At 40.1% G+C, this 23,726-nt stretch overlaps 1 protein-coding gene across 1 annotated transcript in view; it reads right to left on the bottom strand.

Moving 5' to 3' along the window:
* The window catches only part of LOC107292003 (cadherin-4), a gene marked incomplete at both ends in the record, with an annotated part of 277,419 nt that overhangs the window by 89,315 nt on the left and 164,378 nt on the right, over nucleotides 1-23,726 (bottom strand). Inside the window, one exon of the mRNA XM_015821060.1 lies at nucleotides 20,123-20,295. Coding sequence (XP_015676546.1) covers nucleotides 20,123-20,295 — 173 coding nt within the window. The remainder of the gene's footprint in view (nucleotides 1-20,122; nucleotides 20,296-23,726) is intronic.

Here is a 23,726-nt window from a genome sequence, read left to right as displayed (position 1 = left end):
TGGATAGGCACAAAAGCTGTTTCCCTAAGCGTGCTGGTAGGTGGTGACAAAAGACAAAATCTCTGTTAGTGAGACTAGCTTTGCACAACTCATCAACAAGTAATGGAGAAGATGAACTATAGGTGGTATGATCTGTCAAATTCACTTCATGGCTACGTTCAGATAATGTGCTTAACCAAGACAGAGGGACATCTAAGGTGTGCATTCAGACAATCTGCTAAGCTTGTTTGGTGTTGGTGTTTCTTGCTGATTTCTACTCATCTAATGCTTATTAAAGATACAAATGAACAATATTTTTCAATATTCAATATTTTTGCAATCCAAGCTGAATAGATTGTCCTCTGCTACAAAGATGACACCTATAGCTACATCTCTATATGAGTGTAGATTTATATTATGGGAAAAGACGTGTTCTCCAACAGTAAAGGTTTCCTCTTTCCACTTGAATCCAACTCTTATCGCCATTTCTTAGCCATTTCTTAGCGTTGTCTGAAGATTCTTCCATTGTCATGTGACCAGCATGACTATACACCAAGGCACATGGAACGCTGTTACCTTCTCACCAAAGTGATACCTATTTATCTACTTGCATTTGCATACTTTCGAACTGCTTAACCGCTGAGACATCGCGCTCCCTATCTCCAGCAGTAGAGATAGGTAAATCATGACCTGTGGAATGCTGGCAGCTGATTGTAGAACCCAACCGCCCATTTATGTGCCCCACGTTGACTTTCTGACACTCCCACTCAGCCTCATGGATACCTCTGTCTTGCTGCATTTCAATGGGTGTATTTTAGTGTCACAATTTCTGGTGCAAAAATAAAGATGAGTGCGGAAGGATAGGGTCTCCGGGTGGTGAAACTTTCTCATTCCCACCTTCGTCTCCACTATATTTTCCCAGCCTCAACCCTTCCCAGGTCACTAGGAGGTTACTTTCATTGTCTAAAAGTAGAATTATTATTTCTCAATCTGAAACACTTTGAATGTTTGTTGTAGAAAAGCTCTTCCACACTCAAGAAACACCAGGAGAAGAACGAGATCTAACACTCTATCTCCGGGGTGTCAAACTGGCAGCCCACAGGCTGGATATGTCACATGTAGGCCACGTCTACCCTGCTCCGCAAAGGCAAAAAAAAACATTGCGATACGTCACAATATGTCACGTGATGTAATTGAGTTTGACATCCGTGCTCTATCTGATAATGTTGTATTCAACTTCTTGTCAAGTGCGAGACGTCAGGAACCAGGAGAGAGTTCAAAAACATTACAAGTTTATTTTAGGCTACCTATACACAAGAATCTGAGCTACTAACGATCAAATAGAATTAATGCCAGATAACAATCAATGGACTTCAAGGGGACTGGACTTAGGTCCCTTACCTACTCTGAGTAGAGACTCTAAACTGATGATTCATTGGATCCCACCCTTGGGCTCAGCCTCTGTATTCATACCAAATCTAACTGCTTCAGACCACTGGCTAGGGATGTAAAAAAAATCCAACATAAGGAAGATTTGTTGAGGAATATTAGTATAGATGCCCAGGCCAGATCAGAAAAGGTTCCAAACAAGATCTTGTTACCACTGTGTTTCTTTTCAATTTCAGCAGAAGATACGTTAGTCTTTGACTTACAACCACAGTTGAGACCGGAATTACCACTGCTAAGCAAAGCAGTTGTTAAGTGAGTCACATCCAATGCTATGATCTTTTTTTTTTTTTTTTTGCCATGGTTGTTAAATGATCCTGGCTTCCCTCATTGACTTTGCTTGTCTGAAGCCAGTTGGGAAGGTCGCCAATGGTCATCATATCACCCTAAGATCCTGCAACAATCATAAATAAATGCTGGTTGCCAAGTACCCAAATTCAACCATGGGGATGCTGCAACAGTTATAAGTGCAAAGATCTGTCATAAGTCACTTTTTAAAGTGCTATTGTAACTTCAAAAGGTTACTAAAAGAATGGTTGTTAGTCAAGAACTATTTGTACTTTAAAGATCTGTGTTAATCTAAAAGTGAAGTCTCTCCTTCGGCTGCATAGTGATAGACAAAAAACATTTTACCTTGCAACACCATTGCTATTAATATGAAATGTCTATCTTACTTGAACGCTCCCATCTCCACATCGCAAAGGGTAAACAGACTAATTCTGTCTTTAAATGCTAATACCGAACAATGGTCTGTGGTTAATTAGTGGGACCAGCTTGGGTTTAATTATTTCACTTGACCTGGCACAGCTTTATACAATAATTCTTTTGGAGAGGCAAATGGGATTGGGGCAGAGGAGATATGTGATTTATGAAAAGAAAATTTAAAACCATTTTGAGAGGAACAAGTACTCTCTCTAACTTGAAACTGGATGAGTATTATGCTTTCTACTGAAATAGAAAGCCTGCTAAGTAGCTGGTGGGAGGGAGCAGATTTAAATTGTCAAGAATATGTTTAAACCTGGAGAGCTTTCCAATTGCATACTTAATATCTTTCTCCCATTCTCGCAGGATTTTATTTATTGAATAATGGAAAAAAAGCAACCAGCTGAAGAAGGTGGTGAAGGGATTTTTAGAAATAAATTTGACAAACTATGACATCCAGGTGTCTTTTGAAAAAGCACCTTTGAGACAACTATAATAATAATAATGATAAAGTTGGAAGGGACCTTGGAGGTCATCTAGTCCAACCCCCTGCTCAGGCAGGAAACCCTATACCATTTCAGACAAATGGCTGCCCAATTTCTTCTTAAAAACTTCCAGTGTTGGCGCATTCACCGCTTCTGGAGGCAGGTTGTTCCACTGGTTAATTGTTCTAACTGTCAGGAAGTTTCTCCTTAGTTCTAGGTTGCTTCTTTCCTTGATTAGTTTCCACCTGTTGCTTCTTGTCCTGCCTTCAAGCGCTTTGGAAAATAGCTTGACTCCCTCTTCTTTGTGGCAGCCCCTGAGATATTGGAACACTGCTATCATGTCCCCCCTTTTCGTTAAACTAGACATACCCAATTCCAGCAACCGTTCCTTATATGTTTTAGCCTCCAGTCCCCTAATCATCTTTGTTGCTCTTCTTTGTACTCTTTCTAGAGTCTCAACATCTTTTTTACATCGTGGTGACCAAAACTGGATGCAGTATTCCAAGTGTGGCCTTACCAAGGCATTGTAAAGTGGTATTAATACTTCACATGATCTTGATTCTATCCCTCTGTTAATGCAGCCTAGCACCGTGTTGGCTTTTTTCACACCTGCAGCACACTGCTGGCTCATATTTAAACGATTGTCCACTAGGACTCCGAGATTCCTTTCACAGTTACTACTATTGAGCAAGGTACCCCCTATACTATACCTGTACATTTGGTTTTTCTTTCCTAAATGTAGAACCTTACTTTTTTCACCATCAAATTTCATTTTGTTAGATAGCGCCCAGTGTTCAAGTCTGTCCAGATCCTCCTGTATCCTAAGCCTGACTTCTGGAGTGTTGGCTATTCCTGCCAGCTTGGTGTCGTCTGCAAATTTGATGAGTTCCCCATCTATCCCCTTGTCCAGATCGTTGATGAAGATGTTGAAGAGCACTGGGCCCAGAACAGAGCCCTGGGGCACCTGGGTGACTGAGAATCTCCACAAACATGGGCCATTAGTTCCCTTTTTGGGGGGGTCTGTTTTAACTCTGGTCACTCATAAGTTGAGGACTACCTGTAATTTGTACTGTGCCATCATGTTCATCACTATCAGTCATCATCACTAGCAGAGGAAGTTGGTCAGTCATTGGTAACTGAGATTAAACATGCTTGAAATAAACACATGTCCATCATCCAACAAAGTTTAAAAAAAAATAAATAAAAATAAATAAATAAAATAAAATAAAATAAAATAAAACCCTTAAAGGACAGACTCAGTGGACCACTAGGTTTTTTGCTGCCATCTACGTTTGTATGTTCTATGTTGTATTGTAAATTTTAGGTCTTGTCTTGTTACAAGCACTACTGCGTATAATTTAATTCCCTTAAATCTGATCTTCATGTCCAGGTTGGAAAAAAGTGAGGGAGGGACATTAGACACGAGAGATCTAATTTTTTAAAGCTGTTTTTGTCTTCTTCACATCCACCCTTTCTTATCAGGGCTTCAGGGCTTCTTATCTGTGCATTATCATAATTAAATCACTTGAAGGTACAGAATTCATTCCCAACAATATTAACCTAGGTTAATAAAAGAAAACCTTTCACTAATGAGTGACATTACTTGTTACAATAACATGCTATTAAAGGTTATGTCAGCATATAATGGCAATATCCACATGAAACAAGATGACATTGTTTCTACATATTCTACAGTAACATTAACTTCAAGTTTATCGTGAAATCTTATGACAGCAAAATTCAGTTTAGGGTTAATCAACTGTTTTCTTTTACAGGAAAGCTTGCTATGGCAATGGATAAATTTCCTAGTGGAATAATTTCAAGAATTTGATTGTGTTAGTCATTGTATCTGGCCATATTAACATCTAAAACCTTTATATTTATATTTTTATTGCTTGGGCTTGCAGAGTTAAATGCTACCAGGACTAATATACCACAATAATTGCTGCTCTTAGAGGTTTTCAGTTCATCATAAACAATTAATGTTGAACTTCTTGTGCCTTCAGCTAAGGTCAGGATGTAATTTAGAAATAAGAGGAAATGGCACTGAAGAAGAAGAAGAAATGACTGTGAAACAGCATTTAAAGATTATAGGATATTTTATGTTTTCATTCTGAGATTGGAAAGTATAAACATAGCATTAATAACATACTTTCCCATTTACAACAGTCTTGTAGGCTGTTTGAAATTCTATGGATTGTCAGGCACAAAGGATCAGGACCGTCCATTAACTTGCTTTATTAGACCTCAGTTGAATTCTGAAACTAGTTGAAGACAGAGCTTTTCCATAGGTGGTTGGGGCATGATGGATTGTTTCTGAATTATTTGATTTATTTTTTTAATTAATTAATATAATTTATAGGCTGCCTGACTCAACAACTTTGTGCAGCTTACAATTTAAAGTTAGTTTATTTTTTGTAAGTTTCCCAGAATCACTGAGAGTGAGTGGATGGTCATATAAATTCTGATAGACAGATAGACAGAGATGATAGATAGATAGATAGATAGATAGATAGATAGATAGATAGATAGATAGATAGATAGATAGATAGATAGATGGATGGATGGATGGATGGATGGATGGATGGATGGATGGATGGATGGGATGGGATGGGATGGGATGGATGGATGGATGGATGGATGGATGGATGGATGGATAATAGACAGAGATGTTAGATGATAAACAGAGATACTAGATGATAGAGATGATTGATGATAGATAAACAGAGATGATAGATGATAGACAGATGATAGACAGATGATAGACAAACAGAGATGATAGATGATAGAGATGATTGATAGACAAACAGAGATGATAGATGATAAACAGAGATAGATGATAGATAGAGATGATTGATAGATGATAGACAAACAGAGATGATAGATAGATGATAGACAGAGATGATTGATAGAGATGATAGATACATAGATAGACAGACAGAGATGATAGACAGATGATAGATAGATAGATAGATAGATAGATAGATAGATAGATAGATAGATAGATAGATAGATAGATGCAAAAATAGTCCAAAGCCAAAAAACAGATCATGAGTGACCTGAAGATATTGTATAGCCCTCCCCAAACCCATCCAATAGGCGGCACTACCATGACCCTTTCAAGCCTGGGAGAATAGGTAAATCTTTAAAACTTTCTGAAAGTCATCAGCATGGGAGTTACCTGGATCTCTGGGAGCTCTTTATCATTAGGAATGTTTCAATTCTTTGATTTATTGGTTGAAATGTGAGGTGTCCACCTAGGAATTTGTTCACGTAGTGCAGGGGTCTTCAAACTTGGACCTTTTATGACTTATGGACTTCAACTCCCAGAATTCCTCAGCCAGTGTGCCTGGCTGAGGAATTCTGGGAGTTGAAGTCCAAAAGCCATAAAAGGGCCACGTCTGAAGACCCCTGACCTAGTGCCTACTTTGGTCTTCTTCTGGTGAGCTATCAAAAGGTATCTACTGGTAACTATCGCTAGATATGAATGCTGTACTAGACAGACTGGAATAAATTTGGTTGAACTGCTCCCATTTGGTCTAATAGTAAGGGCACCATGGAAATTGTAGTCCAAAATCAGATGGGGAATATGTGGCTCATCCCTTAGATACATGTTTTGCTTGCTTACCTAAGGATCTTTGTATTGTCTTCATACCAATACTTTTTTTAAAAAAAAGTTTCTTAAATTGTAATAGAAACTATTTCAATTGTGTGCATGTATTTAAATTCTGCTTTTAGCTATTCTGCTTTATTGTTATTTCATCATTTGGGGAACATCATTTAATTGTTGTCCTGCATGTAATGTGTTTTAATTTTGTAATCTATTGCAGATCTAGAAGTATTTTTTTTCATTTGGGGATTATAAATATTTATAGATTATTATTATTACTACTATTACTGTTACTTCTCTATTGTCCTGGAATTGTCTTTTTTAATTGAATGGTTAGCAATATTGCCTGCATTAACAAATAAGGAAAATGCCACTTATCCATTGTTCTTAGAATTTCATTAACAAAATATTAGCATCTCCCTCCATTGGGCTCCAAAGATTAATTACGGCATATACATTTATAGTAAAGGCCTATATTTAGGATTAAATTTTATAAAGATAGTAAAGGCCTATATTTAGGATTAAATTTTATAAAGATGGCCTTCCTCGTATCTTTGAATAAAAAAAAAAAAGATAACAGATGTTGTACAGAAAACGCTTGACTTACATCTACAATTGGGACAGAATTTTCAATGCTAAGCAAGGCGGGTATTAAGGGAGTTGTGGCCAATTTCACAACCTTTTTTTGTTGTAAAGATCACTGCAGTTGTTAAATGAATCACATGGTCATTAAGCAAATCCAGCTTCCCTTGTTGACTTTGCTTGTTGGAAGCCAACTGAGAAGGTGGTACGTAACATGGTGATCACATGAGTCTGGAACAGAGTTAGTTTGGAGTCAGGCATTGCTAAACTGATAATAAAATTAAATAATTAAAATAAATTACTGGGATGGTGGACAGTAAAATCCACGAATGTGCCTGCCCTTTTCTTAGACACATTTATTGTATATGGTATTAACATTTTCATGTGGTTATATGATGTATTTTCGAATGGCTTCCCTGGTAGCTGTCCAAGGTCTCCTTATTCCTCTAGCTCAGGGGTAGTCAACCTTGGCTCTTTTATGACTCGTGGACTTCAACTCCCAGAATTCCTGAGCCAGCATGGCTCAGCTTGGAAACCTCTCCCTTTCCCCTCAGCACAGCTGGCTCAGGAATTCTGGGAGTTGAAGTCCACGAGTCATAAAAGAGCCAAGGTTGACTACCCCTGCTCTAGCTCCTAATTGCCCCGAAAATAAGACCGGATCTTAATTTTTTTTTGCCTCCAAAAGAGGCATCAGGTCTTATTTTCAGGGGGTGTCTTTTATACTCACCTCTGGCACCGACAGACCCGCCCAGCAGGTCCACTTCTTCTGCAGCTGCATTCCGGCCTGCATTTTGCAGTCAAAGGCCTTTCCGGAAGGCTTCTGCAGCCCTTCATAACTCGGTTCTCTGCTGCAGAGGCCTTCCAGAAAGACCTCTGGCTCTGAAATGCAGGCCAGGGGATGCCACAGAAGAATTGGATCGGCGAGGAGAGGCCTGGCTGCAAGGTAAGTGGGTGTGGTGTGCATGGGGCAGCTCCACACTCCCGCCCTAGCTTGATTTTTAGGTGTGTGCCTCACCTCAAAACTAGGGCCTATTTTGGGGATAGGGCTTATATTAGGCCCACCCCAAAAATCAAGCTAGGGTTTATTTTCGGGGTAGGCCTTACTTTCAGGGAAACAGGGGTAGGTAAAACTCTCAAGGTTCTTCTTATTTTCATTTTTGTCACTCTCTCAAACCTGGCTCTGTTTTCCTAGTAAATCCACATAATATATTCTTGAGGCCCTCGCTAAGTCATTCCGCTTTTATCTTCAAAGATTCCTTAACAAACCTGACCTCTCCTTTGCTCTTTCGGTATTTTCATACAAATGTTTGATTTTTGAACTCGCTTTAAACTTGATTTCTTATTCAACGTAGCTCTGAATCTCGATGTGTTTAAATTTTTGCATTCCTAAGTAGGATCCCGTATTTTCCTTCCATTAGCTTAGTGGGATTGACGTTGTTTTGTTTCTCCTCTAGCCGTTTTTACCCCTGTGTGAGCATGAAGCTTAAAGTCAGTCTGTTGCAAAACCAACTCCCTTTAACAATTTTTATGAAGTGGAGTCCAATTATCGTTATCTTCCTTGGGGATCCATTCAATTAAGCACAGCCATGGCAAGTAAATGGTCACAGAGCTGTGTAACTATATTTACATCCGATTAGTGGGAATCAGGTAAGATCGCTTTGAAAACTATTCAGTTGTTTATACACTGCTTTGGTCTGTTTTTCACTTTCTTATCTCTAATGTCAGAGATAGTTCGGGTGACTCCTCTTTTTCAGTCAAAGAAAGAATAGGCATAACATTTAAGGAGAAATCTCCAAAGGACTTTATACACTGAGGCAATATAGAAAGGAGAAAGCTATTAAATATTGAAGAACAATTTCCAGTAGGATCTTATTATTATCTATCTACAGGTGGTACTTAAGTTACAACTGTAATGGACCCTGCCCATCATGGTTGTAACTCGTGACAGTTGTAAAATGGGTCATATAACTGAACTGGTTTTAGGACCATTTTTTGTGGCAGTTGTAAATTTTTATGGTCATAAAGCCATAAAAGCCAGAAACAAATGCTGGATTTCAGCAAAACCATTGTAAAATGCAGTCATATGCAAACAACTGTAAATGTGGTTGTGGAGTGCCCAACTTCAAATCTAAATTGTAAGTAACCCTTTAGATAGGTCCATTGGAACTTTGAATGATTGCTAAATGGTTTCTGTTTATATCAGGGGTCCCTAACCATGGACCAGTACCAGGCCACGGCACACCAGCAACTGGTCCGCACAAACAAGCAAAGCCCCATCTGCGAGATGCAGGCAGCACACAAAACCACACACCCTCTGGTCCATGGAAAGAAACCTCTCTCCATGGAACCGGTCCCTGGTGCCCAAAAGGTTGGGGACGTCTGGTCTATATAGTAAACCTGGGCAGAGTTGGTGTACTTTGTGTCCCCTCAATCAATAGATCAGTGCAATCTATTGATGTCTAGGAAGTGTGCCTTCTTTGTTGTGGTGTCTGTAATCTGGAATCATTTTCCCCTAGAGATCCACGTGATTCCCATCCCATCCCATCCTGATGATAGTCCAGACAAGAAACATTGATCGGAAACTAACCTAGAACTAAGGAGAAATTTCAGGATCCAATCTGGGTTGGTCACCGGGACCAGAGGTTTTTTCTTCCGAGCTTTCGGACGTGTTGGAGCCCATCTTCAGGGAACTTCTCTCTAGCCTAGAGAGAAGTTCCTTGAAGATGGGCTCCTGCATGAAACTGAAAGCTCAGAAGACTAAACCTCTCGTCCCAGTGACTGACTCAGATTGGATCCTGCAAGATTATCCCAGGACATGTATATTCGCCTTCATTCATAAGAAGAAATTTCCTAACGGTGAGAGCAATCAGCCAATGGAATAGCTTGCCTTCAGAAGTTGTGGGTGCTACATCACTGAAGGCTTTCAAAAAGAGATTGGACAATGATTTGTCTCAAATGATATAGGGTACCCTGCTTGAACAGGGGGTTGGAGGTCCCTTCCAACTCTATTATTCTATGTGCTATGTTCTAAGTCTTTTAAAATGTGGTTGTTCTTGGTTATGTCCATTCTAGTTTATAGTATATGAAGTATGGTTTGGATTTTTGTGATCTTTTCTTTTTTTCTTATTGCTTTTGAAGTTGTAAGCTGCTCGGACTCATTCTGGAGCCAGATGGCCTAACATTAAATAAATGAATCTTGCTTAGTTAAGTCTTCTTCAAGTGGAGTGACTTCATGGCCCTAGCCCTGATATCTCAGCAAATCTTTATATCTAGCCAGTGTCATCTGGGTCCAGAATCCATCCAATACTGGATCTCATTAGTACTTGAAAGGGAGACCTGAAATATCAAAGCTGTTGACCAAATTGGAATGTCTAAAAACATTGCGGCAGAGACAGTAGCAAAATGCATCCATGTTTTACTTCTTTTAAAGAATTTATGTGGGTTTTTTTTTAAAAAAAAGTCTTAAGCCCAATGGAAATGGGTGAATTATGAAACCAGTAATGCATATATACCTGCTGTAAAAGAATTTAGAGCTGAGCTTTGAGAATGAATGAGCTTTTAGAGGGAGAAAATCTGGAGAAAAAAGGAAGTTGTGCAAAAGAAACTCAACATAATAAGAGAGAAACTTTGACAGGCTTTTAAGACTCTGTTATTCTACTTTACTACAATCAAGAGCATTCCTGGAATCCTTTCATGACTGTTTTGTGACCTGCTCCACCTCCAAGAGTTGACATCAGCCTTGAAAGGCTGAAGATTGCCCTGCCCATCGAAACGAAGCATTGTCTTAACGTAATGCTCTTACATTAGAAGTCAATTATATTGGAAGAGGTGGGGAAAATCTTCCTTTCAGATAAAAACAAGTGACCCTCCCTAAGATTCTGGTCTCATGACTAAGATTTTTATTTTTTATTTCATTTGGCGTATGGCAGCTAAAGAAGACATGCAACAGCACTGATAAAACACACTATACATACAAACACAAATATAAACAAGGCATCAGCAAATACATGTACGTAAAATGTGTGGACAATACAATAGGTGAGATAAAATATTAAATTAGGGTAAAACCATGATAAAATTGCCATAATGTGGTGCCATAGAGTCACAATAGGACAGATGTTATAGTGCAATATCTAAAGAAGCTTAACATCTAACTGCTTCTGGTGTGGGTGTGATGAGGTCATCCCAGGTGCCTTGAAATTTCCTGAGGACATCTTCAAATGATATGTGCTATTGTTTGTTCTGCTGCACCACAGTCACACTGGCCATTCCCCACTTAAATAGTTTGGTGCTAGTTCTGGCATGGCCTGTCCTGATTCTATTTGGATGGCTCCATATTTTGGGGGGCAATTGCATTCCTGGGGGGTCGTTTTGTTGGATCTACGTGACTTGTTTGGTTATGGTTATTAACAGTTGCCCATTTTGGTTGACTAAGGATAGTGTATTCTAATGACTAGGATTGGCCTATTCTAATCAAGGAGTGGTTAAAGTGTAGTACTGCAGGATAACTCTGTCCACAGCCTGGTGTTCGATCCTGACTTGCTGAAGGTTGACTCAGTCTTCATTCCTTCCGAGGTCAGTAAAATGAGGACCAAGATTGTTGGGGTCTATATGAAAATAATGCTTCTTCATTGTAAACTGCCCAGAGAGTGCTGTAAAGCACTGTGGGACAGTATACAAGTCTAAATTCTATTACTAATGCTATTATAGTAATTGCACAAAATAACATTTTAAGGGGAAAAGGGAAGGTCAGGCCATGGTTGCTGAATTTTGCAAAACCAAAGAAAACAGTAGTTTGCTCCAAATCTCGAGAGACGAGACGTTTTTGGAGCAACGAGGACTGTAAAATAATGTCTATGCTAAGTCAGCTGACACTGGAGAGGAAGCCAATATCATGGCTCCTTTTTTCCAGCTCCTTTTAATCTCCAGCACATTCGGCCTCTTGAATATTCCTTCTCCATCTAACCAACTGGCCCAGTCTGAGCCAACTCTCCTGCCTGAAGGTCAAGTGCAGCTGGAAAATCTGCCTTGGGCAAGTACCTGGCATCCATCTTCCTTGTCATGTCCACATCTTTTTGACAAGTCATTCACTCTTGGCTGCAGACTTGCTGCCGATATTTCCCTCAAGTTCTCTGAATCCACCAGTGACCACCAGTGCCAGCCTGCTTGGAGGCAGCATTTAGGCATCTATCTTTGCTGTGAGGCACTGCTGGGATGCCTCAAAGCAGCTCTGAGCTCCTTGAAACCTTGATGCATCCCTCCAAGCAAACATCAGCCTGAGGTGTTTGAATGAATCAAGCAGAGACACTGATGGGAGAGAGGAGAAAAATGGGAGGGGGGAGGACAGAGAAGAAATCACTTGGGCAGAGGCTTTGGCGCAACTTGTTAGGCCCCTATGAAAAAGAGGACTTTTGGACAAGCTTCTCTGCACTAATCAGATTGGGCTCTTCAGAGCTATGGCTTTCAAACTTTGAGGCAGGATTCTGGAAATCCTGAAAAAGGAAATCTAATTCATCCCCCCTCCTCCATTTTTTAGTTTTAGGATAGGAAAAACAGGATATGCTGATTATGAAAAGAAAAATTCAGAAAATGTAGCTTGGGTATTGTCAGAAAATATAAGGAAAAGTAAAAGGAGGAAGGGAAAGGGAAGAAGGAAGGGAGATAGAGAGAGTAGAGAGGAAAGAGGAAGGGAGAAATGGGTGGAGGAGGAAAGGAAGGAGAAGGAGGAGGAGGAGAAGGAGGAGGAGGAGGAGGAGAAGAAGAAGAAGAAGAAACACAGTATAGAAACACAAGTTAAGATAGGCAAGAAAATGATAAGTGAGCACTTGTCCAGCCTAGACGAGTTCAAATCACCAGGACCAGATGGATTACACCCCAAGGTTCTCAAGGAACTGGCAGATGTGATCTCAGAACCACTGAACTATATTTTTCAAAGATCTTGGAGCACTGGGGAACTACCAGAGGACTGGAAAAGAGCTGATGTAGTTCCCATNGAAAATGCCACTTATCCATTGTTCTTAGAATTTCATTAACAAAATATTAGCATCTCCCTCCATTGGGCTCCAAAGATTAATTACGGCATATACATTTATAGTAAAGGCCTATATTTAGGATTAAATTTTATAAAGATAGTAAAGGCCTATATTTAGGATTAAATTTTATAAAGATGGCCTTCCTCGTATCTTTGAATAATAAAAAAAAAGATAACAGATGTTGTACAGAAAACCCTTGACTTACAGCTACAATTGGGACCAGAATTTTAATTGCTAAGTAAGGCGGTTATTAAGGGAGTTGTGCCCAATTTCACAACCTTTTTTTGTTGTAAAGATCACTGCAGTTGTTAAATGAATCACATGGTCATTAAGCAAATCCAGCTTCCCTTGTTGACTTTGCTTGTTGGAAGCCAACTGAGAAGGTGGTACGTAACATGGTGATCACACGAGTCTGGAACAGAGTTAGTTTGGAGTCAGGCATTGCTAAACTGATAATAAAATTAAATAATTAAAATAAATTACTGGGATGGTGGACAGTGAAATCCACGAATGTGCCTGCCCTTTTCTTAGACACATTTATTGTATATGGTATTAACATTTTCATGTGGTTATATGATGTATTTTCGAATGGCTTCCCTGGTAGCTGTCCAAGGTCTCCTTATTCCTCTAGCTCAGGGGTAGTCAACCTTGGCTCTTTTATGACTCGTGGACTTCAACTCCCAGAATTCCTGAGCCAGCTAAGCTGGCTCAGGAATTCTGGGAGTTGAAGTCCACGAGTCATAAAAGAGCGAAGGTTGACTACCCCTGCTCTAGCTCCTAATTTCCCTGAAAATAAGACTGGATCTTAATTTTTTTTTTTACTCCAAAAGAGGCATCAGGTCTTATTTTCAGGAGGTGTCTTTTATACTCACCTCTGGCACCGACAGACCCGCCCAGCCAGTCCACTTCTTCTGCAGCTGCATTCCGGCCTGCATTTTGCAGTCAAAGGCCTTTCTGGAAGGCCTCTGCAGCCTTCATAGCTCGGTTCTCTGCTGCAGAGGCCTTCCAGAAAGACCTCTGACTCTGAATTGCAGGCCAGGGGAGGCCGCAGAAGAATTGGATCGGCGAGGAGAGGCCTGGCTGCAAGGTAAGCGGGTGTGGGGCACGTGGGGCAGCTCCACACTCCCGCTCTAGCTTGATTTTTAGGTGTGTGCCTCACCTCAAAACTAGGGCCTATTTTTGGGGTAGGGCTTATATTAGGCCCACCCCCAAAATCAAGCTAGGGCTTATTTTCAGGGTAGGCCTTACTTTCAGGGAAACAGGGGTAGGTAAAACTCGCAAGGTTCTTCTTATTTTCATTTTTGTCACTCTCTCAAACCTGGCTCTGTTTTCCTAGTAAATCCACATAATATATTCTTGAGGCCCTCGCTAAGTCATTCCGCTTTTATCTTCAAAGATTCCTTAACAAACCTGACCTCTCCTTTGCTCTTTCGGTATTTTCATACAAATGTTTGATTTTTGAACTCGCTTTAAACTTGATTTCTTATTCAACGTTAGCTCTGAATCTCGATGTGTTTAAATTTTTGCATTCCTAAGTAGAATCCCGTATTTTCCTTCCATTAGCTTAGTGGGATTGATGTTGTTTTGTTTCTCCTCTAGCCGTTTTTACCCCTGTGTGAGCATGAAGCTTAAAGTCAGTCTGTTGCAAAACCATCTCCCTTTAACAATTTTTATGAAGTGGAGTCCAATTATCATTATCTTCCTTGGGGATCCATTCAATTAAGCACAGCCATGGCAAGTAAATGGTCACAGAGCTGTGTAACTATATTTACATCCGATTAGTGGGAATCAGGTAAGATCGCTTTGAAAACTATTCAGTTGTTTATACACTGCTTTGGTCTGTTTTTCGCTTTCTTATCTCTAATGTCAGAGATAGTTCGGGTGACTCCTCTTTTTCAGTCAAAGAAAGAATAGGCATAACATTTAAGGAGAAATCTCAAAAGGACTTTATACACTGAGGCAATATAGAAAGGAGAAAGCTATTAAATATTGAAGAACAATTTCCAGCAGGGTCTTATTATTATCTATCTACAGGTGGTACTTAAGTTACAATTGTAATGGACCCTGCCCATCATGGTTGTAACTCGTGACAATTGTAAAATGGGTCATATAACTGAACTGGTTTTAGGACCATTTTTTGTGGCAGTTGTAAATTTTTATGGTCATAAAACCATAAAAGCCAGAAACAAATGCTGGATTTCAGCAAAACCATTGTAAAATGCAGTCATATGCAAACAACTGTAAATGTGGTTGTGGAGTGCCCAACTTTAAATCTAAATTGTAAGTAACCCTTTAGATAGGTCCATTGGAACTTTGAATGATTGCTAAATGGTTTCTGTTTATATCAGGGGTCCCCAACCATGGACCAGTACCAGGCCACGGCACACCAGCAACTGGTCCGCACAAACAAGCAAAACCCCATCCGCGAGATGCAGGCAGCACAGAAAACCACACACCCTCTGGTCCGTGAAAAAAAACCTCTCTCCATGGAACCGGTCCCTGGTGCCCAAAAGGTTGGGGACCTCTGGTCTATATAGTAAACCTGGGCAGAGTTGGTGTACTTTGTGTCCCCTCAATCAATAGATCAGTGCAATCTATTGATGTCTAGGAAGTGTGCCTTCTTTGTTGTGATGTCTGTAATCTGGAATCATTTCCCCCTAGAAATCCATGTGATTCCCATCCCATCCCATCCTGATGATAGTCCAGACAAGAAACAATGGTTGGAAACTAACCTAGAACTAAGGAGAAATTTCAGGATCCAATCTGGGTTGGTCACCGGGACCAAAGGTTTTTTCTTCCGAGCTTTCGGACTTGTGTTGGAGCCCATCTTCAGGGAACTTCTCTCTAGCCTAGAGAGAAGTTCCTTGAAGATGGGCTCCTGCATGAAACTGAAAGCTCAGAAGACTAAACCTCTCGTCCCAGTGACTGACTCAGATTGGATCCTGCAAGATTATCCCAGGACACGTATATTCGCCTTCTTTCATAAGAAGAAATTTCCTAACGGTGAGAGCAATCAGCCAATGGAATAGCTTGCCTTCAGAAGTTGTGGGTGCTACATCACTGAAGGCTTTCAAAAAGAGATTGGACAATGATTTGTATCAAATGATATAGGGTCCCCTGCTTGAGCAGGTGGTTGGAGGTCCCTTCCAACTCTATTATTCTATGTGCTATGTTCTAAGTCTTTAAAAATGTGGTTATTCTTGGTTGTGTCCATTCTAGTTTATAGTATATGAAGTGTAGTTTGGATTTATGTGATCTTTTCTTTTTTCTTATTGCTTTTGAAGTTGTAAGCTGCTCGGACTCATTCTGGAGCCAGATGGCCTAAAATTAAATAAACGAATCTTGCTTAGTTAAGTCTTCTTCAAGTGGAGTGACTTCATGGCCCTAGCCCTGATATCTTGGCAAATCTTTATATCTAGCCAGTGTCATCTGGGTCCAGAATCCATCCAATACTGGATCTCATTAGTACTTGAAAGGGAGACCTGAAATATCAAAGCTGTTGACCAAATTGGAATGTCTAAAAACATTGCGGCAGAGACAGTAGCAAAATGCATCCATGTTTTACTTCTTTTAAAGGATTTATGTGGGTTTTTTTTTTAAAAAAAATGTCTTAAGCCCAATGGAAATGGGTGAATTATGAAACCAGTAATGCATATATACCTGCTGTAAAAGAATTTAGAGCTGAGCTTTGAGAATGAATGAGCTTTTAGAGGGAGAAAATCTGGAGAAAAAGGAAGTTGTGCAAAAGAAACTCAACATAATAAGAGAGAAACTTTGACAGGCTTTTAAGACTCTGTTATTCTACTTTACTACAATCAAGAGCATTCCTGGAATTCTTTCATGACTGTTTTGTGAACTGCTCCACCTCCAAGAGCTGACATCAGCCTTGAAAGGCTGAAGATTGCCCTGCCCATTGAAACGAAGCATTGTCTTAACATAATGCTCTTACATTAGAAATCAATTATATTGGAAGAGGTGGGGGGAATCTTCCTTTCAGATAAAAACAAGTGACCCTCCCTAAGATCTGTGGCTTCTGGTCTCACGACTAAGATTTTTATTTTTTATTTCATTTAGCATATGTCAGCTAAAGAAGACATGCAACAGCACTGATAAAACACACTATACATACAAACACAAATATAAACAAGGCATCAGCAAATACATGTACGTAAAATGTGTGGACAATACAATAGGTGAGATAAAATATTAAATTAGAGTAAAACCATGATAAAATTGCCATAATGTGGTGCCGTAGAGTCACAATAGGACAGATGTTATAGTGCAATATCTAAAGAAGCTTAACATCTAACTGCTTCTGGTGTGGCTGTGATGAGGTCATCCCAGGTGCCTTGAAATTTCCTGAGAAGACATCTTCAAATAATATGTGTTATTGTTTGTTCTGGTGCACCACAGTCACACTGGCCATTCCCCACTTAAATAGTTTGGTCCTAGTTCTGGCATGGCCTGTCCTGTTTCTATTTGGATGGCTCCATATTTTGGGGGGCAATTGCATTCCTGGGGGACATTTTGTTGGATCTACATGATTTGTTTGGTTATGGTTATTAAAAGTTGCCCATTTTGGTTGACTAAGGATAGTGTATTCTAATGACTAGGATTAGCCTATTCTAATCAAGGAGTGGTTAAAGTGTAATACTGCAGGCTAACTCTGTCCACAGCCTGGTGTTCGATCCTGACTTGCTGAAGGTTGACTCAGTCTTCATTCCTTCCGAGGTCGCTAAAATGAGGACCAAGATTGTTGGGGTCTATATGAAAATAATGCTTCTTCATTGTAAACTGCCCAGAGAGTGCTGTAAAGCACTGTGGGACAGTATACAAGTCTAAATTCTATTACTATTGCTATTATAGTAATTGCACAAAATAACATTTTAAGGGGAAAAGGGAAGGTCAGGCCATGGTTGCTGAATTTTGCAAAACCAAAGAAAACAGTAGTTTGCTCCAAATCTCGAGAGACGAGAAGTTTTTGGAGCAACAAGGACTGTAAAATAATGTCTATGCTAAGTCAGCTGACACTGGAGAGGAAGCCAATATCATGGCTCCTTTTTTCCAGCTCCTTTTAATCTCCAGCACATTCGGCCTCTTGAATATTCCTTCTCCATCTAACCAACTGGCCCAGTCTGAGCCAACTCTCCTGCCTGAAGGTCAAGTGCAGCTGGAAAATCTGCCTTGGGCAAGTACCTGGCATCCATCTTCCTTGTCATGTCCACATCTTTTTGACAAGTCATTCACTCTTGGCTGCAGACTTGCTGCCGATATTTCCCTCAAGTTCTCTGAATCCACCAGTGACCACCAGTGCCAGCCTGCTTGGAGGCAGCATTTAGGCATCTATCTTTGCTGTAAGGCACTGCTGGGATGCCTCAAAGCAGCTCTGAGCTCCTTGAAACCTTGATGCATCCCTCCAAGCAAACATCAGCCTGAGGTGTTTGAATGAATCAAGCAGAGACACTGATGGGAGAGAGGAGAAAAATGGGAGGGGGGGGGGAGGACAGAGAAGAAATCACTTGGGCAGAGGCTTTGACACAACTTGTTAGGCCCCTATGAAAAAGAGGACTTTTGGACAAGCTTCTCTGCACTAATCAGATTGGGCTCTTTAGAGTCTTCTTTCAAACTTTGAGGCAGGATTCTGGAAATCCTGAAAAAGGAAACCTAATTCCTTCCCTCGCCCTCCATTTTTTAGTTTTAGGATAGGAAAAACAGGATATGCTGATTATGAAAAGTAAAATTCAGAAAATGTAGCTTGGGTATTGTCAGAAAATGTAAGGAAAAGTAAAAGGAGGAAGGGAAAGGGAAGAAGGAAGGGAGATAGAGAGAGTAGAGAGGAAAGAGGAAGGGAGAAATGGGTGGAGGAGGAAAGGAAGGAGAAGGAGGAGGAGGAGGAGGAGGAGGAGGAGGAGGAGGAGGAGGAGGAGAAGAAGAAGAAGAAGAAGAAGAAGAAGAAGAAGAAGAAGAAGAAGAAGAAGAAGAAGAAGAAGAAGAAGAAGAAGAAGAAGAAGAAGAAGAAGAAGAAGAAGAAGAAGAAGAAGAAGAAGAAGAAATGGACATATGTTTATCAGATCAAAAGGCAAAAAAAAAGACTAGGGGATAGATAACAGAAGAAAAACAGGAAAAATGAAGAAATTGTTTCGCATCTATTGCTATTCCTCTACTAAATTGTTTGCTCCATCATTCTGCAACACCAAAGTACAGTTAAAATTCACAGATGTAGGTCAGCTTTTTGTTCAGGCTTTACTGTTTGAGTAAAAAGAATAAATACTTAATTGGCAGACATTCCTAATTTAAAAGAGCATATGCAGCCTGCCATATGCTCCTAATCTTCAAATAGCCCACAATCCCTACTCAGACTTTTTTGAAGCACCTTAAGCATATGCTGGACTTTGGGCAAGGAGGGAGGGTTGAAGACCACAGGGAGCTCAGTTATTATCTATTTTTTTTATTTGACCTTTCTTGCTTTTTTCAAGGAAACAAAAACTTAAAAGACGATAAAACATAGTAAAGAAAATCAGAAAAGAACAACAACCAAACAAAAAAGCAAACGAACATATATGACACATTTGCTTAAGGAAACATTGGAATTTAAAATATCCTTATTTGAGACTACTCTTTAACAAGACACCTTGTACAGACCAAGTTAATCTACTTTAGAGAGGAAAAAAATACAGATAGTCCTCGACTTACCACAACAAATAAGCCCAAAATGTCTGTTAATAAGCAAGACAGTTTTTTAATGAGTTTTGCCACATTTGACAATCTTTCTTGTCACAATTGTTAAGTGAATCACTGCAGTTGTTAAGTTAGTAACATGATTGTTAAGTGAATCTAGCTTCCCATTTGACTTTGTTTGTTAGAAGGTTGCAAAAGGTGATCACGTGATTCCAGGACATTGCAATGGTCATAAATATGATCCAGTTGCCAAGTCTCCAAAGTTTGATCACATGACCATGGTCAGGGATAGGCAACCTTGGCTCTTTTATGACTCGGGGACTTCAACTCCCAGAATTCCTGAGCCAGCCTTGCTGAGGGGAAAGGGAGAGGTTTCCAAGCTGAGCCATGCTGGCTCAGGAATTCTGGGAGTCATAAAAGAGCCAAGGTTGCCTACCCCTGACCATGGGGAATGCTCCAATTGTCGTAGGTGTGAATAACAATTATAAATCACTTTTTTCAGTGCTGTTGTAACTTCGAACAATCACTAAATGAATGATTGTAAGTCAAGGACTAGCTGTAGCTATGAAGTGGGGACTACTTGTTAACCAAATAAGTTGATCCCTTACCTCACGATCGAGTCCTGCGGCAACTGTCACTATATCTCCAGTCTCGCTGTTAATGGTAAACATATTTTGGGATGGACTTTGTGGAGTCTGAGTCACAATGCGGTACCTCACCATCCCATTTGCTGTGGTGCTGTCATCGGCATCGTTGGCCGTCACTGTCATCACATAGGTTCCTTCACACAAAGTAGAAATGACAACAGGATCAATCAAATGCTCCTCAAGAATGGGAGAGAGATTGATAGAATCCAACTCCTAGAGACCAGTGGATGAATCTCCTGGGTCATCTTGTCCAGTCTTACCCAATCTGATGCCTTCCAGCTTTTTAATTCTCTTCACTCCCAAATTACATGACTATCTATTGATCGTACTGGCCATGAGCAGCATGGTGGACTAGTGATAAAGACGCTCACTTCCCATTGGGAAAGTTGAGAGTTCAATCCGAGGTCGCAGCAGATATTTCTCGCCTAGAGTGAAAGAAAAAAATCTGCTGTGAACTCCTTGTGGTGTCAGGAAGGGCAGTAAACGCTCAGCTCCATCCAATCGCCCTGACTCTACCCCAAATTAAGAGATTACAGGGTCATAAAAAGGGAGTTTTTGATCATATTGGCTACGAATTATGGTTCACAGCTGGAGGGCATCCATATGGGGAAGGCAGAAGATGAAGGAGGTCTCCAGGTAATTTTTTATTTTCTTAAAGTTGAGGAGAATTTTGGTGACATTAAGGGGAGGACATAATAGGGAAAAAAAATTTACTTTGAGAACCATAAGGAACCCAAAAGTCAGACATCAACTCCCCGAAGTTGCCCTTCAAGCTCTGAGAAAATTGGACGAAGCTTGTCACTGGAAATCATCTAATGAGATGAAGTCCTACAAAAATTCTTGTGATGTCTTTATTAAGTAGAGTCCCCATCTACTTTTGACTGAAGTCTAATATTGACTAGCAGGGATTCCACATCTTCCTCTGATGATGCCACTGAAAAGATTTACCATGGGGCAGAGACGTTGTAGGGCACAATGCAACTGCCTCAAGTGACAGCATAAGAACCAAACTGCAGCTGTATTTTTCAACAAGAAAAGAGGTTGTCAGGAAACAACAACAACAGCAACCCATAAGGTGCACACAGATAGGCTACCTTCTTCTTTCCAAAGCAGTGAACTACTATCTTGTCAACCTACATTTGTTCCTGAAGCTGGCAAGGAATGGAGTTCCCACAGAATTCTCGCACTTGTTCGGCTTGACAAGTTTCAGCTTGTCTAAAGTAATGTGGTGGAAATAATACAGTGTTGCCTATAGAAGATGTAAAGACTCAGGTTCAAAAGCAGGTGTGTGGGGGAGGCGAGCATTAGCATTGTCAATTTCCTAAAGGAAAGGCAGGATAAAAATGTAGTAATCCATAATGAAAATCAGCCCCAAACTGGGACCAAGAGTCTGTCAAATTGTCACACCTGCCCGACTTAATTTCTTAGGAAAGAAAGACCCTCACCTCCATTTGTGAGAAAAGTATACTTTTACTAAAGACCAAGTGGTTACAGTACAGCAAAGCCAGAACTAATGTTTGTGTTCCCTAGTTAACTTTCCATTTCCTGTTCCTCCTCCATGCTATCTCTTTATTGTCCAGTTACATTCAAAGGATTTGTTTTGCTAGTGGTCCCTGCATTGGCAGGCTTGATGGTGAGATGTTGCACTTCCATTCCCAGGCCTCTGGCCTTAGGGCGATGAGTGTTAGTGAAGAGGTGTTTTAGTCTTTCTATTTCCCTTTTTTTTGCTTTTTGCTTTAAATGTTATGTAGATGTTGTTTATCTATGCGTGCTTGTTAATGGCTGTTAATAATAGCCATTGATAGGCTGATCCTTTATTAATCTGTCCAGTCCCTCTCTAAACCCATCTAAATATGGTTGCTGTTACAATTCCTGGCAGTGAACTGCACACCTTCAGTATACCCCATGTGAAAAGCATTTCCTTCTTTTGGTCCTAAATTTTGTGGCGTATACTTTCGATGGATGACCTTGACTTCTTGCACTGTGATACACAGTTGGCTATTCCCCAATACTAGCTATATACATTTTAGAAAAAAGAATTAATTTTGCAAGTCCCCCTCCAGAAGATAAGAAATTCTGTTGCAGGGCTGAGAAAAGTCGGATTACAGCTCTTCTTAAAAAACGATCACCCACAGCTACACCACGTTGCTTCTGATCAAATGACTGATGCAGAGTTCTCTGTTCCTTTGGTAAGCCGCTTTTGTGACCTCAAATAATCTGGACATAGAAAGTAATTAAAGGTTGATTTTTAAAAAAAAAGAAAAAAAGAATAGTGAATGGTTATTCTGGGGATTAAGATGAAAGTGCCATTCATAAATGGTAGGATCAAAGAGTTGGAATTGACATTGAAGTACAGGTTCCCTTAGATCAGAGGTATCAAGCCCGAATGCAATGTGGGCCATATGGTGACCTATCAGGAGTTTTTCACTTTTGCGGTGCTGGGGTGGGTGTGGCCTGCGCGGGCTGGATGCAGCCCACGGGTTGCGAGTTTGACATACCTGCCTTAGACCATGCCTAACAGGTGACCATCCTGAGAATCAGAGGAATAAAATGAGACTGTGGTTTTTTTTCCCAGGCAAAATTGTTCCGTGCTCTGACTTGCCAGCTACCAATTTGTGATGTTGCTTGCTTGCCTGGCCTTTCCAACAAAGCTATTAGGACTTGGTTCCTAATCAGATTTCGTAGTACTGTGCTAAAATTTGTCTGGCAAATTTAGCTATTTTCTTATTGCTGGAGTGCCTGAGAGCTTTTAAATCATTTGCCCTGTTTTTAACAGTTGCTATTTCTTGAGCTGACTTTTATTATTGGAGGTGGAGGAGAATGTACAGGTAGTCCTTGACTTATCACCATTCATTTAGCAACTTAAATTAAAAGCAAGGACACGTGTGGGAGGGCAGGGGAAGAATAGGGAGATGTGTGCTGTTTCCCCATTGGGGTCCCAGACCAATTGGCAGATCCAGGTCTTTAGGCTCTTAGGAAAGGATAGGAGGGTTGGAGCCAACCTCACATTGGGGGGGGGGATGGAGAAGATGTTTCCAGAGAGATTTATACCAGGGGTCTGCAAACTTGGCCACTTTAAGACTTGCAGACTTCAATTCCCAACTGGCTAAGGAATTCTGGGAATTGAAGTCCACAAGTCTTAAAGTGGCCAAGTTTGAGGACCCCTGACTTATACTGTTCCCACCATTTTGTCTTCTACAAATGGCTGAAGACCTGTTTTTTCTTTTTCTTTTTTTGGCTAGGCTTTGGATTAGGTGGCGATTGGTGCCCTTTTTTTTTTTTTTTTGATGTTTGATCTTTTTCATTCTGTTTCATCCGTCTGACTATGGCACTGGGCTAAACAGGGTGGCTAAGCCACAGAACCTTCACTAAATTTATTACAGACATGTCACATTAAGAATGGTTTTTAATAAAGGAGAATACATGTTGTTCAGGGTTGGAATGAGAGGTCCTTGGTGCTCTCTGAGCTTAATAATAATAATAATAATAATAATAATAATAATAATAATAATAATAATAATAATAATAATAATAATAATAATAATAATAATAATAATAATAATAA

The sequence above is a fragment of the Protobothrops mucrosquamatus genome, unplaced genomic scaffold (assembly GCF_001527695.2).
Source record: "Protobothrops mucrosquamatus isolate PMUCROS unplaced genomic scaffold, P.Mucros_1.0 scaffold1241, whole genome shotgun sequence".
NCBI lineage: Eukaryota > Metazoa > Chordata > Lepidosauria > Squamata > Viperidae > Protobothrops > Protobothrops mucrosquamatus.
This window is presented reverse-complemented; position numbering and strand designations above follow the sequence as displayed.